The sequence below is a fragment of the Amphiprion ocellaris genome, chromosome 23 (assembly GCF_022539595.1).
Source record: "Amphiprion ocellaris isolate individual 3 ecotype Okinawa chromosome 23, ASM2253959v1, whole genome shotgun sequence".
Lineage (NCBI taxonomy): Eukaryota > Metazoa > Chordata > Actinopteri > Pomacentridae > Amphiprion > Amphiprion ocellaris.
This window is the reverse complement of record NC_072788.1, coordinates 25,063,105-25,078,474: the sequence shown is the minus strand read 5'-3', so window position 1 is coordinate 25,078,474 and position 15,370 is coordinate 25,063,105. Positions and strand designations below refer to the sequence as shown.

Below are 15,370 nucleotides of genomic sequence, written 5' to 3'. Positions count from 1 at the left end.
TTGTTAAAAGTCACCGTTGCCGTCGTCCTGATGTTCCTTTCTTGTTTCTTTATGTAGCGAACCGTGGACTCGTTGATCCGGTAATGTCGGCCTACAGCCGCATAGCTCCTCCCGTCCTTCAGGATGTCCAGGAGTTCCACCTTTTCTGCGATGGTTAGCATCTTCCTGTGGCACTTGGGTTTGGGGCCAGAAGTCTTAGAAGGTGCAGAACATTTGGCCAACGTCCTAGGGCTTGAAATAAATTAAACTTTTTACGAAGACTTCACAGCAACACAACATGGCAGAGCAACACTAGCCATCACGTGGATGTGGAATGGACGAGATGCTGAACGCTGCTGTCCATGGAGGAGATGATGCAACGGTGTCTGAGCCAATCAGATCCCAGCGCTGGACGATACACATTTTATTTACATTTAATATGCTTTAGTTATTAGTTTTTATACATTTTTATATTGTTTTCAATTTTTTAGGCTAGAAAATGCTTATTGTATCGCAAAAATAATACAGATATAAAAATACGTATATACCGCAAAATCCCGCGAAACAGTGAAAAACCCACGATACAAAATACAATTTAAAAATCTGTGATACAGTGAGGCAGCAAAAAATGAACCAAGATATGGCAAGGGACCACTGTATGTCCCGAAATTACTCAAATATATCCAAATTGACATAAACCTGCTCAAAATGACCCAGAATGCATGAACTGACTCAAACATGCTCTAAAACGTCTCATAATTTGACCAAAAAAATGCCCAAAATCTGGCCGAAATGTCTCAAATATTGATCAAAAACTCACAATTTGTCTAAAATTACAAAAACATGCACAAAATGACATAAACTTCTCTAACATGACCCAAAAATGTCCAAAATTACCCAAAATTTACAAACTAACCCAAATATTTTCCAAAATGACTCAAAATAAGTCGAGAAATGACTCACAATTTGCCCAAAAGGACATAAACATGGCCAAAATGTCTCAAATATTGTTTGAAATGATCCAAAAATTACTCATGATTTGTCGAAATTGACTAAAAAAAGTCCTAAAGGACAAAAACTTGGCTAAAATTATCCAGAATTTACAAATTGACTCAAACATTCTCTAAAATGTTTCACAATTTGACAAAAAATGCCCTAAATCTGGTCAAAATGTCTCAAATATTGTTCAAAATGGACTCACAATTTGTCCAAAATCACATTAAGTTCTCCAAAAAATCTCAAATTTTATCCAAAAATGACTCCTAATTTGTCTAGAATTTAAAAAAAACATGTCCAAAATGTCATAAACTTCTCCAACATGACCCAAAATTTACAAATTGACTAATATTTTCCAAAATGACTCAAAATAAGTCCAAAAATGACTCACAATTTGCCCAAAATTACATAGTCTGGTCAAAATGTCTCAAATGTTGTTTGAAATGACCCAAAAAATGACTCAATTTTAAAAAAAAGTCCAAAATGACATAAACGTCTCTAATATTGCTCAAAATTAGTCCAAAAATGACTCATAATTTCTCCAAAATGCCCCCAAAAATTCAAAATGACTCAAAATGTACAAACTGACTTGGACATAACCAAAAATAACTTACAATTTAAGAAAAAAAATGACAGATTTCTGGTCAAAAGATGGAATATTTTCCAAAATGACACAAAATAAGTCCAAAAATGACCTAAAAAGGTCATAAATCACATAAACTTGACCCAAAATTACCAACATATTTCATAATTTGTCCAAAACGATTCAAAAAATGATCCAAAATTACTCAAAAATTGTCAAAAATCACTCAAAAAACGGTCTAAAATCACTCAAAAAATGGTCCAATATGACAAAAACATTACCAAAAACTACCAAAATATTTCAAAATTAGTCCAAAAATTACTCATAATTTGTTCAGAATGATATAAACTTGTCTAAAATGACTAAAAACGACTTTTATATGACACAAACTGTTCTAAATCTACCCATAACATATAAACATCTCGGATAGAACAAGAGATAAATATCTCTTGTTCTACTGGTTCTCGGAGGTCACCTGCTGATCTGGTGGCTGGTTGTTGGCGTTGATGGATCTTCTTCAGCATCTTTACTCTGCAGAGGTTCCTCCTCTTTGGGCTGCAGCTCTCCTGTAGACTGAACCAGAGAAGACCTGATTAGAGCCGGCTCCTGGTCTAACGTCCGGCAGACGCTGACCTTCCTGCAGTACCTTCAGCCGGATGTAGAGGGCAGAGTTCCCCATGGACCGGATGGTTCTGCTGATCTCCTCAGGAGTCAGAGTCTCCACGTTCAGAGGCTGGAGTCTTCTGGTTCTGTCCGTCGAAAAGATGTCAAAAGGTTCTCCGTCAGCCAGCTGAGGGAAGGAGGACCGGAGCAGCTCCAGGAAGTCCTCCTCCTGAAGACCTCGAGGACACTGGAGCTCTTGGACCGGGAACTTCTGGAACACTGGAACACCGAGAGAACGCTAGTGGAGTCGAAATATACAGACAGCAGTTCTAATGGTTCCACTTCAGTTTGGTTCTTCTGGTTTCAAGCTTCTGCTCTGGACTCTACACCTGTCATCAAGCATGGAGGTGGCAGTATCATTATAGTATCAATTTAACTGACTGTAGTCTGAGTCAGAAAGAGCACAAATGTAGTGGAACGGCACCAGTTCTAGTGCCGTTCCACTTCATTTGTGGTCTTTCTGTCTTGTTTCTTCAGGTTCTTGATGGGTGTCGGTCTAGAACCTTCATTCTAGTCCTGGTTGAGCCATTTCTTTACCATTAAGACATCTCCACCAGTTTGGGCCCTTTTTGAGTCAATTTTGACAGTTTTGGTTGATTTGGGCATTTTTTAATTCATTTTAGTCAAGAGTTTCAGTCAATTTGGACCGTTTTTGCATCATCTCAGGCAACTTTTGAATATTTTTAGACATATTTCCAGCCACCTTGGACTACTTGTTTGAGTCAATTTAAGCAATTTTTGAGGTAATTTCGTCAATTTCAGCATCAATTTGCAGTTTTTGGATCATTATCAAAATGTTTTCAGTCACCTTGAAATAGTTTGGAGTAAATTTGGACTGACTTTGAGTCGGCTAACAGTTTTTGTGTCAGTTTGGGCAGATTTTTTAAAATTTTGGACATGTTTTTAGTCACTTTGGACATTTTTTGAGTGAATTTATGTCCATGTAGACATCTCTTTAGTCGGTTTGGACAATTTTTGAGTCAATTTTGGGCACCTTTTGAGTTCAAGTCAGTGATTTTCTTTTTCAGATCTTTGCTGAGCTTCTCAGACTTTCCCTCTGTAGTGTTTGATCTCATGAGTGGATCTAATGGTTCTATTTAAACTGGATCAGAGTTGTCAGCAGCTGTAGTCGACTGGAATCACTCAGGAGAAGTTAAGAGGCCATGAACTGATGACTGAGTTTGAAGTGTAGGATGTTTGTTGGACGTACCGCTGGCTGACAGGACGTCGGTCTGGGAGGCCTCCAGGATTCGGACTCTGAGGTGGATGTGGGTTTGGGTGTCATTGATCCGAGGTCTGCCAGGCTTCCTCCTGCCACAGATAATCAGACACCATATCAGAACCGTCCTGAGTCTCCTTTCTCATCAACAGCAGCCGACAGACTGGAGCACCTGGAGTGTTTCCTGGTTTGATCCGACGAGGACGAAGGTTCGGCCGCAGCGTCTATCTGAGATGGATCGAACTCGGCCGACGACACCTCCTTCGGTTTCTGAAACAGTTTGGAGAAGTTCTTTAGGAAAAACGACCGAAAACAAACCAGATTACAGAACTTCAACATGTTTTCATTTTAGCCACACCGAGGAAAGAACGTTATCTGATTCCTCTTTCTCTAAAATAACTGAGTTCACACCCAGAAGACATCCAGACAAACCACATTCTGAACACAAGAAGACAGAAAATCAGGACAAAAAATTAAAAAAGGAACACTAAGAGACACAATATAGACAAAAATATTTAAAATGAGCAAACAAAGGCACAAAATATGAACAAAAAAAGTTAAAATGACCTCAAATATGCACAAAACAACCACAAAAAGATGCAAAAAGACACAAAATCAGGACAAATAAATGCAAAATTACCACCAAGACAAATACAATTATGACAAAAAAGGGAAATGATCACAAAGACAGAAAATTTGAAAAAAATTTAAAATCAAGACAAAAAACAAAAAAATAACCACAAAGACACAAAATGAGGAAGAGACAAAATCTGAACAAAAAAAACCTTAAAATGACCTCAAATATGCACAAAACAACCACAAAAAGACAGAAAATCAGGACAAATACATAAAAAATGACGACAAAAACGGAAAACTAGAACAAAAAATTAAAACCCCAAAATGACAGAAACGAGACACAAAATTATAACAAAAAAATGCTAAATGACGACCAAGACACACAAAACGATCACAATAGGACAGAAAATGACCCCAAAAAAGTTGAACAATCTTGACAAAAAACCCCAAAATGACCACAAAGAGACACAAAATCAAGACAAAACAAGGCAAAATGACCACAAATATGCAAAAAAAACCCCAAAAACATAAATGAAGACAAAAAGACACAAAATCAGGACAGAAAATTGCAAATTTACCACCAAGACACACAAAATCTGGACCAAAAAGAAAAATGACCACAAAAACATACAAAATCTCAACAAAAAACCCCAAAATGATCATAAAGAGCGACAAAATCTTGACAAAAAAAGCAAAATCACCACATAACAAAACAACCACAAAAATGCACAAAATCGGGACAAAAAATACAAAATGACAATAAAGAGACAGAAACCAACCACAAAAGAGAAAAACACCTTGACAATAAAATGCTAAATGACCATCAAGACACATAAAATGACCACAGAACGACAGAAAGATGTAAATATCGTGGCGGTACATTGACGCTCTGACCTGTAAATCATTTTCTGCAGATGTAAAGAAACATGCAGCAAAAACCACATCATCACTTCTAGATTAGCTTCAGTGGAAAAGAAAAAAAAACTCATCAGAATCTGACTCTTCTGAACATCTTTCAGCCATAACTTCTGGCTTTCCCAAATATTTACAAACAGCAGGTATAAGTTCATCTGTAGAACAGTGTAGCTTCAGTCCTGAATGAGAAGAATGGCTGCAGTACCTTCAGCCGGATGTAGAGGGCAGAGTTCCCGCTGGACCGGATGGTTCCGTAGATCTCCTCTGGGGTCAGACTGTCCACCTCCAGAGGAAGCAGCCTCTTGGTTCTGTCCGTGGTGAAGACATCGAAGGGTTCTCCGTCAGCCAGCTGAGGGAAGGAGGACCTGAGCAGCTCCAGGAAGTCCTCCTCCTGGAGACCTCGAGGACACTGGAGCTCGTGGGCCGGATACTTCCGGAACACTGAGAGGAACCAGAGGAACCCAGCCAGTCAGGAACATGAAGGAGAGGATTCAAGACATGTCCAAAACGACTCAAAATATGTCCAAGATGACCTGAAGACACCTCAAAATGACCCTAAATATGTCCGAGATGACCTGAAAATACCTCACACAGACCCTAAATATGTAGAAAATGAGCTGAAAAACACCTCAGAACAACCCTAAATATGTCCAAGATGACCTGAAAATACCTCAAAATCACCCTAAACATGTCCAAAATGACCTGAAAATACCTCAAAATGACCCTAAATATGTCCAAAATGATCTGAAAATATAAATTTGTAGAAAATGACCCCTAAGTTGTTCAAAGACTCTGGATGCAATAAAGTCACCTCATCTGCAAAAAGGCGGATCCCTTAGTTTATTTCTAGATTATCTAAGTTTTATCGTGTTTCTGAACAATTTGATGAATTCTGAACCTCAAACATAGAACAAAATGTGTTTTTAAGTTAGAGGAAGGTTGTTTTTTAAACCCACCAACAGTCAGCAGACCAGGAAACATTAACTGATTTAAAATCTGTACACATTTATATTAACATAAAACCACACAAAACTTCTCCAAAATGACTTCAAAGTTGTCCAAAGGGATTGAAAATTTTCCCAAATGACTCGACTATAGTTCAAAAAAACCCTAAATTATTCAAAATTGCCCCTAATTTGCTCAAAATCACTCAAAGTGTTCCTAGAAAGACAAAAACATGCCCATAACGACTGATAATCCACCCAAATGACTTGGATAAAGATCAAAAAGACCCTAAATTTGTTGAAAATGATTCAAGATCTGTCTAAAATGTCTTGAATATTGCTCAAAATGGCCGTAATTAGTTCAAAACCACTCAAAATGTGAGTATCTGGCCAAAATTACCTGAATATATCTCAAAACGACTCTATATTTGTCCAAAATGACCTGACTATAGCTCAAAATAACCCGAAACTTGCTCAAAAAGATCCAAAGTGTGTCCAAAATGGCAAAACTCAACTATGACAAAAACCAGCATATAAGACACACTATATTGCCAAAAGTATTGGCTCACCTGCCTTGACTCACATATGAACGTGAGTGACATCCCATTCCTAATCCATAGGGTTCAATATGACGTCGGTCCACCCTTTGCAGCTAGAACAGCTTCAACTCTTCTGGGAAGGCTGTCCACAAGGTTTAGGAGTGTGTTTATGGGAATTTTTGACCATTCTTCCAGAAGCACATTTGTGAGGTCACACACTGATGATGGACCAGAAGACCTGGCTCTCAGTCTCTGCTCTAATTCATCCCAAAGGTGTTCTATGGGGTTGAGGTCAGGACTCTGTGCAGGCCAGTCAAGTTCATCCACACCAGACTCTGTCATCCATGTCTTTATGGACCTTGCTTTGTGCACTGGTGCACAGTCATGTTGGAAGAGGAAGGGACCAGCTCCAAACTGTTCCCACAATGTTGGGAGCATGGAATTGTCCAAAATGTCTTGGTATGCTGAAGCATTCAGAGTTCCTTTCACTGGAACTAAGGGTCCAAGCCCAGCTCCTGAAAAACAAGCCCACACCATAATCCCCCCTCCACCAACCTTTACACTTGGCACAATGCAGTCCCACAAGTATGGTTCTCTTGGCAACTGCCAAACCCAGACTGGTCCATCAGATTGCCAGATGGAGAAGCGTGATTGGTCACTCCAGAGAAGGCGTCTCCACTGTTCTAGAGTCCAGTGGCGGTGTGCTTTACACCACTGCATCCCACGCTTTGCATTGCATTTGGTGATGTATGGCTTGGATGCAGCTGCTGGGCCATGGAAACCCATTCCATGAAGCTCTCTGCTGAAGCACTGTTCTTGAGCTAATCTGAAGGCCACATGAAGTTTGAAGGTCTGTAGCGATTGACTCTGCAGAAAGTTGGCCACCTCTTGGCACTATGCGCCTCAGCATCCGCTGACCCCGCTCCGCCAGTTTATGTGGTCTACTACTTGGTGGCAGAGTTGCTGTCGTTCCCACACACTTCCACTTTCTTATAATACAGCTGACAGTTGACTGTGGAATATTTAGGAGTGAGGAAATGTCACGACTGGGCTGCACAGTGGCGTAGTGGTTAGCACTTTCGCCTTGCAGCAAGAAGGTCCCTGGTTCGCGTCCCGGCTTTCCCGGGATCTTTCTGCATGGAGTTTGCATGTTCTCCCTGTGCATGCGTGGGTTCTCTCCGGGTACTCCGGCTTCCTCCCACAGTCCAAAAATATGCTGAGGTTAATTGATTATTCTAAATTGCCCGTAGGTGTGAATGTGAGAGTGCTTGTTTGTCTTTGTATGTAGCCCTGCGACAGACTGGCGACCTGTCTAGGGTGTCCCCTGCCTTCGCCCGAGTCAGCTGGGATAGGCTCCAGCACCCCCCGCGACCCTAGTGAGGATTAAGCGGTGTATAGATAATGGATGGATGGAAATGTCACGACTGGATTTGTTGCACAGGTGGCATCCTATCACAGTTCCACGCTGGAATTCACTGAGCTCCTGAGAGCGAGCCATTCTTTCACAAATGTTTGTAGAAGCAGTCTGCATGCCTAGGTGCTTGATTTTATACACCTGTGGCCATGGAAGTGATTGGAACACCTGATTCTGATTATTTGGATGGGTGAGCGAATACTTTTGGCAATATAGTGTATCAAAATCTGTCCAAAATGACCTGAATATGGATAAAAATGACTCCTAATTTGTCCAAAACACCCTGAATTTGTCCAAAATGACTCAAAATCTGCCAAAATGACTTGAACATAGCTCAAAATGACCCAAAATCTGTCCAAAAATCACCTGAATAAAGCTCAAAATGACCACTAATTTGTTCAAAATGACAAAAACTTGCCCACAATAACTCAAAATAAGTTCAAAATGACCCGCGTATAGCTCGTAATGACCGTAAACTTGCTCATTTCGACCCTAAACTTGCCCACAGTGACTGAAAGTGGTTCCAAAACAACTCAAAAATTGTCCAAAATGACAGAAACTTGCCCAAAATGACTTACGGCATGTCCAAAATAAACCGAATAAAGCTCAAAATGACGCGCTATTTGTAGAAAATGGCTCCCAATTTGTTGAAAAACTCTGCATGTAATAAAGTCACATCATCTGCAAAGAAGTGGATTCTTTGCTCTGTTTATAGATTCTGTAACTAAGCTTTGCCGTATTTCTGACCAGATTTGAGTCCAGCGCTGCTTCAGACTCACCTCCGGTTGAAAGAACATCGATGTCTGAGTCCTCCAGGATGCGAATCCTCAGGTCGATGAGGGTCTGGGAGTCGCTGATCCGAGGTCTGCCGACGCTCCTCCTGTCAGATGGAGCTGAGGGAGGCGCCAACCTGGAAGACAGTAGAGTTATAATAAAAACTACAAACAAGGTTCATGAAAAACAAATAAAAACTACAAACGAGGTTAAGGAAAACAAAAACTACAAACGAGGTTCAGGAAAACGAATAAAAACTACAAACAAGGTTCAGGAAAACAAATAAAAACAACAAACGAGGTTCAGGAAAACAAAACTACAAATGAGGTTCAGGAAAACAAATAAAAACTACAAGCGAGGTTCAGGAAAACAAAAACTACAAACGAGGTTCAGGAAAACAAAAACTACAAACGAGGTTCAGGAAAACAAATGAAAACAACAAACGAGGTTCAGGAAAACAGATAAAAACTACAAACGAGGTTCAGGAAAATAAATGAAAACAACAAACAAGGTTCAGGAAAACAAATAAAAACTACAAACGAGGTTGAGGAAAACAAATGAAAACTACAAACGAGGTTGAGGAAAACAAATAAAGACTACAAACAAGGTTCAGAAAAACAAAACTACAAATGAGGAGCATTTCTGGTTCAGGAAAACAACCTGGGCGCTGCTTCGTACTCTGGCTCTGGAGCAGAGCTCAGCGATGCCTGATCTTCCTCTTCCTCCTCCTCATCTTCGTCCACCTCCACCTCCTCTTCATCCTCGTGCTCCTCTTCCTCCACCTGCTGCTCGGTGTAGCAAACGATTCCCAGACTCTCCGTGTCCCCCTCACCTGTACAAAGATCACACCTGAGTCACCGTTTAGCCTCAGAACACTGTAAACAGCGCCAGGCACGGTGGTGGCATCATCATGCAGATGTGTTCCTGCAATGCCACAGGGACATTTTTTTACCTGGGACCAAAATTTAAGTTCTGGAAAAAATTTGGGTTTAATTGTTGAGAATTTTATGTTTTCAGATTTAAAAATGTTCACCCTCAAACTAACCTGGGAAACTGTACTCGGTGTTTAATACTCACAAAACTAAAACTCCGACAGCCATGAAATGTGGTGAAAACACAAACAGAATAGTTTCCAGCAGATTTAGATGATAGAATGACTCCTAATTTGTTCAAAATGTCTCAAAGTGGGATCAAAATGCTAAAAATCTGACCAAAACGACTGAAAATCTGCCCAAATTACTTGATTATATTTAAAAATTACCCTAAATTTGCTTCAAATTACTCAAAATCTGTGCATAATTACCTAAATAAAGCTCAAAATGACCCTTAATTTATTCAAAATTACTAAAAGTGTTCCCAAAATGAAAAACATTTGCCTAAAACAACTCAAAATCTGTCAAAAATTACTTAAGTATAGCTCATACTGACTCAAAGTGTGAAAATCTAGCTAAAATGATTTGAAAACAGCTCAACATGGCTCCTAATTTATTCAAAATGACTCAAAGTGTATCCACAACGACAAAAACCTGCACATAATGAATCAAAACTTTTAAAAATGACTTGAACATAGCTCATAATGACCCTAAATTTGTCCAAAATGACAAAAGTTTGCCCAAAATGAGTCACAACCTGTCCAAAATTAACTGAATAAAATCAAAAATGACTCAAAGTGTTCCCAAAATATCAAAAGCTTACACAAAACGACTGAAAGTCCACCCAAATGGCTTGAACATAGCTCAGAACGACCCTACATTTGCCCAAAACGACTCAAATATTGTCCAAACTGACAGAAACTTGCCCATAATGAGTCACAGTTTGTCCAAAATTTCCTGAATAAAGCTTAAAATTACTCCTAATCTGTTCAAAAAGACTCAAGGTGTTTCCACAATGACAAAATTGCAACCATAATGATAAAAATCTAGACATAATGACTCAAAATCTTTTCAAAACTACTTTAACATAGCTCAAAACAACTCTAAATTTGTTCGGATCCCCTGTGGAACTCCTTGGGTTTAGAAAGAGGATTCACATCTTTCCTGCTCTCACATTGCACATAATGACTCAAAACAAATTGATCATATGATAGCTCAAAACAACCCTAAATTTGTCCAAAATGACTCAAGATCTGTCTAAAATGACTTAAGTAAAGCTCAAAATGACCAGAGATTTGCTCAAAATCACTCAAACTGTGAAAAATCTGTCCAAAATGACTTGATAGATCTCAAAATGACCCTAAAATTGGCCCAAAATACTCAAAGTCTATCCAGAATTACCTAATTAAAGCTTAAAATGACCCTAAATTTGTCCAAAATGACTCAAAAATTGGTCAAAATGAAAAAAATGAGTCACAGTTTGTCCAAAATTAACCAAATAAAGCTCAACATGACTCCTATTTGTTCAAAATGACTCAAAGTGTTCCTAAAACAGACTTTTTATTGACAGTTTTCAGGTCTGAAGCTCAATAAATTCTCCAAACCCAGTTAGAACATTTAGTTTGGGACCCAGATAACAATTATTTCAGTAAACCTGAGCAGATTAACCCAAGAAACAACAATAACAACAAAAATAATAAACAACAATCTTTACTTAGATGATTATGTTCAGAATCGATGCAAATTTTTCATTTTACAAGCAAAATTTAGCTAAAATAATCTAAAGATTTGCAGATTTTAGCATCTCGATAAAATAAGCTGCTACATCCATTAAAAGACATCATAAAGTCAATATTTAAAAGAAAATAATGAAAATAAAGTTATAGAAACTGGTGAGAATTCCTGTCGTCAACAGAAACACCAGATGACCTACAGTGGATCCCTGTGGAACTCCTCAGGTTTAGAAAGAGGATCACTCTCTAACTGATCAACCGTAAAACCAGCAGCAGATTGATCAGTAACAACGATGAACAATAACGATCAGTGGTGGGCTTACTGGGCTTGTATTTGTGCAGCTCCTCCTCCTCCAGCGGCTCCACTCCTCTGGTTTCGCTGACGGGAAAAATCTGCTGCTCCTCTGGAAAAAACAGGATTTAAAAGAAGAAAATGATCATTAAAGAGACTTATTAAATACTGAATAATGATCAGAAATTAAAAGTTTCAGCCATTAAAATTATTAAAAACACACAAATGGATTAAATCACTTCAGTTTTCACAAAAATGCTAAAATAAATGTCTTTAATTTCCTCATAAATAAATAAATAAAAACTTGTATTTTCTGCTTTAGTTTCTTATTAGGGATCTTTCTGTTAAGATTAGCATAAAAAATTAAAATTAAATTACATTTATTTTCTATTACGTTCTTAGTTTATTTAACATTTCCTGTTTAAAAATTATTTTGTTCTGAATTCTTCTTTGTGTTTTTATGTTTTTTATTGTTTTAAAGTTAATTTATTTCTCTCTCTCATGTGTTTTGTCGTACTATTTTATACAATTTAAATTTCTTCTTTTAAATTAATTTGGTATTTTCTCATTTTTATTTGCTTAATTTTCTTATTATTTTGTTTTTTTCATCTAATTTCAAATCATTTAAATCATTTCATGTATATTTTATCACAGTTTAATACAACTTAAGACTCATATGTATTTATTAGGGCTGCAACAATGAATTGATAAAATCGATAAAAACTGATTATTAAAAGTGTTGGCAACGAATTTCATTATCGATTCGTTGTGTCGTTTGTTAGCTGATTAATGACTGATAGGGTGTGTGTGTGTGTGTGTGTGTGAGATACTTTTTATTTCACTTTAATCAGCTTAAGAAGGGCTTGAATATGATTTATAAATAAACGTAACTTGCACACAACGGTTATAATAATTTAAAGATTAAGCCTCAAGTTTTAATTTCTCACAAAGTCTGAGTGAAGACGCTGGTCTGTGTTGGAGTGAAGCAGGATGAACTGCATTTAGACCAAACAGGGGTTAAAGCAATTTGTTACATCTCAATTTTTGTAATGAAGCATTTTTTGTGGTGCTTTATACATATATGTATATATATATATATATATATATATATATATATATATATATATATATATATATACACACACGCACGCACGCACGCACGCACGCACGCACGCACGCACGCACACACACACACACACACACACACGTACGTGCGCTTTGTGTTTTGCTCTTTGGACTCCTTACTTGCCTTAACCTAATACTGCAAATAAAACAACTACTGAGTTGTTGTAAATTGTGCTGTAATACATACTCATACTATCTTTCTCATTTCATGAACAGCCAACAATGACAGGCTTCATGATGAGAAAGACATCATGTCCACTGCAGCAAGCATCTGTCCTGACTGAGAGCATCCTCAACATGATGCTCACTGGCATGAGGCTTCTGTCGATGGTTGAAGACGAAGGCTTCACTACAATCATCTTTTTTGCTCTGTCAGTCCAAATCTTCCATTTCTGAATAAAGCGGCGGAAATTACAAATGTGTCGTTTTTTTATCCGATTCATCGATTAATCGAAAAAAAAAATCAACCGATTAATCGATTATTAAAATAATCATTAGTTGCAGCCCTAATATTTATTATGTTTAATAATTTTTGTCATTGTTTTTTCATCGTCCTAACATTTCAAATCATTTCAGTTTCTTCCTTCCAAATTTATTTTTTAATGTTTAAGTTTTTCTTATTTATACATTTTTTGTGTATTTTTATTTAAAATTTTCTCTCGTATATTTTAAATTCATTTTTCTTGCTCTTTAAATTTCTTTACTTTTAAATTTAATTTTCTCTCCATTTTTTAAATTTTGCACTTTGTTTATTCATTTTAAAAAATAGCGTCTTAAAATTAATTTATTTTTCTCTCTCTTGTGTATTTTTCACACAATTCGTAATGCATTTTTAAACATTTTTTTATTTGTTAATTTTCCTCATTGCGTTTTTTATCACCTTATTTCAAATCATTCAAGTTTCTTCATTCTGAATTTATTTTTAAAAAAATTTCTTGTTTTTATATTTTGCATTTTGTTTGTTGATTATTTTAAAATAATATTTTCATTTATAGGGCTGCACAGTGGCGTAGTGGTTAGCACTTTCGCCTTGCAGCAAGAAGGTCCCTGGTTCGCGTCCCGGCTTTCCCGGGATCTTTCTGCATGGAGTTTGCATGTTCTCCCTGTGCATGCGTGGGTTTTCTCCGGGTACTCCAGCTTCCTCCCACAGTCCAAAAATATGCTGAGGTTAATTGATTACTCTAAATTGCCCGTAGGTGTGAATGTGAGAGTGATTGTTTGTCTCTGTATGTAGCCCTGTGACAGACTGGTGACCTGTCTAGGGTGTCCCCTGCCTTCACCTGAGTCAGCTGGGATAGGCTCCAGCACCCCCCGCGACCCTAGTGAGGATTAAGCGGTGTATAGATAATGGATTTTCATTTATTTATTTTTCTCTCTGGTATTTTATTACACTATTTTTGCAAAATTTCACATTCTTCTTTTAAATAAGTTTGTAATTTTTACCTTTTTAATTTTTTTATTCATTAATTTTTCTCATGATTGTGTTTTACGGTTAGTTATGAAATTGTCTCATTTATTTTTAATATTTTGTTTATTTTTCGCTCTTTTGCATCTTTATTATATTATTTTGACATTTAAAGCTCATCTTGTGTATTTTACGTTAGATGATGTTTATTGTTATGATAATTTTAAATGTGTCTTTATTATAAAATATTAGTTTTATTTTTAATTATTTTTATTGTTGATCATTTTGGGTCCAGCTGTGCGCGCCCCCGCCCCGTGCTCGCCCCCGGCAGCAGAACTCTGCAGAACACCGACCTCCGCCATCTTTGTTTTGATTCAGATGCGCAACTTAACAACCGACTTAAAAACCCAGAAGCCAGGAAACGGACCGAACGGTTCCGGTCCGGGTGTCTGGGGGCCCCTGGAGGCTCCGCGGACCGTTTCAGAACATCCGTAACTGTCCGTTAAGCACCGGAGCGGCTCCCCGAACCCCACCGACCCGGTCAGTTTCAGGAGAAATCCGGTTCGGCTCAGGGGTTCGGTTCGAGCACGAAGCTCCCGTTATACATGACGTCAGAACCACACGGAGGGCCCCAAGTATGACCTGAACCGGCAGCGACCCTCCCGATGTCCGCTGCTCCGGTGTCCGGTGGGCTTCACCGAGAACAAAGCGGCAGTAAATTAGCCTTCGTGCGGACGAACGGGCTCCGCCGGTAGAAACGCAACACGGCGCACCGCCACACTCACCCGACGTCTCCTGCTTGATCTCCGGCTGCAGCAGCTCCAGCTGTCTCCGCTGCCGGTCGATCTCCTGCCTGAAGCCCGAAGCCTCCTCCTCGTAGTCGGTCACCGTCCGCTCCACCACTGCCAGGATCTCCCGGGCCGCGGTGCTCAGCTTCTCCACGATGATGCCTCGGAGGATGTCGCTCTTCGACATGGTGTCCAGAGAGTCCGGCTCCATGGGGGCCCCGCGGGTCCAGCTCAGCATCGTCGGGGCTCCGGGTCTCGGGCTGCGGGGACAAATGCGCGGGAAATGCTCCCTGGAGCCGGTGCGGCGACGAATGGTGTCCGGCTGGAAACACGAGCCGCGGACCACTCGGTTCTCTGTCATCGGGCTGGAGGTGCGAGGTCTGGCGGAGGGTCGGCGGTTCGATCCCCGGCAGGGACGGGGGAGAGCAGGGGTCCAACATATATACATATAGATGGGCCAATATATAAATATATAAATATATATATATATATATATATATATATATATATATATATATATGTGTGTGTGTGTGTGTGTGTGTGTGTGTGTGTG

At 38.9% G+C, this 15,370-nt stretch overlaps 1 protein-coding gene across 1 annotated transcript in view; it reads right to left on the bottom strand.

Annotated features, from left to right (window-relative positions):
- LOC111585546 (uncharacterized) overlaps positions 1-15,260 on the bottom strand; it is a 30,288-nt gene extending 15,028 nt beyond the window's left edge. Inside the window, exons 1-9 of the mRNA XM_055007661.1 lie at positions 14,815-15,260; positions 11,531-11,611; positions 9,263-9,434; positions 8,608-8,738; positions 5,137-5,372; positions 3,613-3,710; positions 3,432-3,532; positions 2,205-2,440; positions 2,034-2,131 (exon numbers count right to left, since the gene is read on the bottom strand). Coding sequence (XP_054863636.1) covers positions 2,034-2,131; positions 2,205-2,440; positions 3,432-3,532; positions 3,613-3,710; positions 5,137-5,372; positions 8,608-8,738; positions 9,263-9,434; positions 11,531-11,611; positions 14,815-15,178 — 1,517 coding nt within the window. The 5' untranslated portion in view covers positions 15,179-15,260. The remainder of the gene's footprint in view (positions 1-2,033; positions 2,132-2,204; positions 2,441-3,431; positions 3,533-3,612; positions 3,711-5,136; positions 5,373-8,607; positions 8,739-9,262; positions 9,435-11,530; positions 11,612-14,814) is intronic.
- Positions 15,261-15,370: the final 110 nt, after the last annotated feature.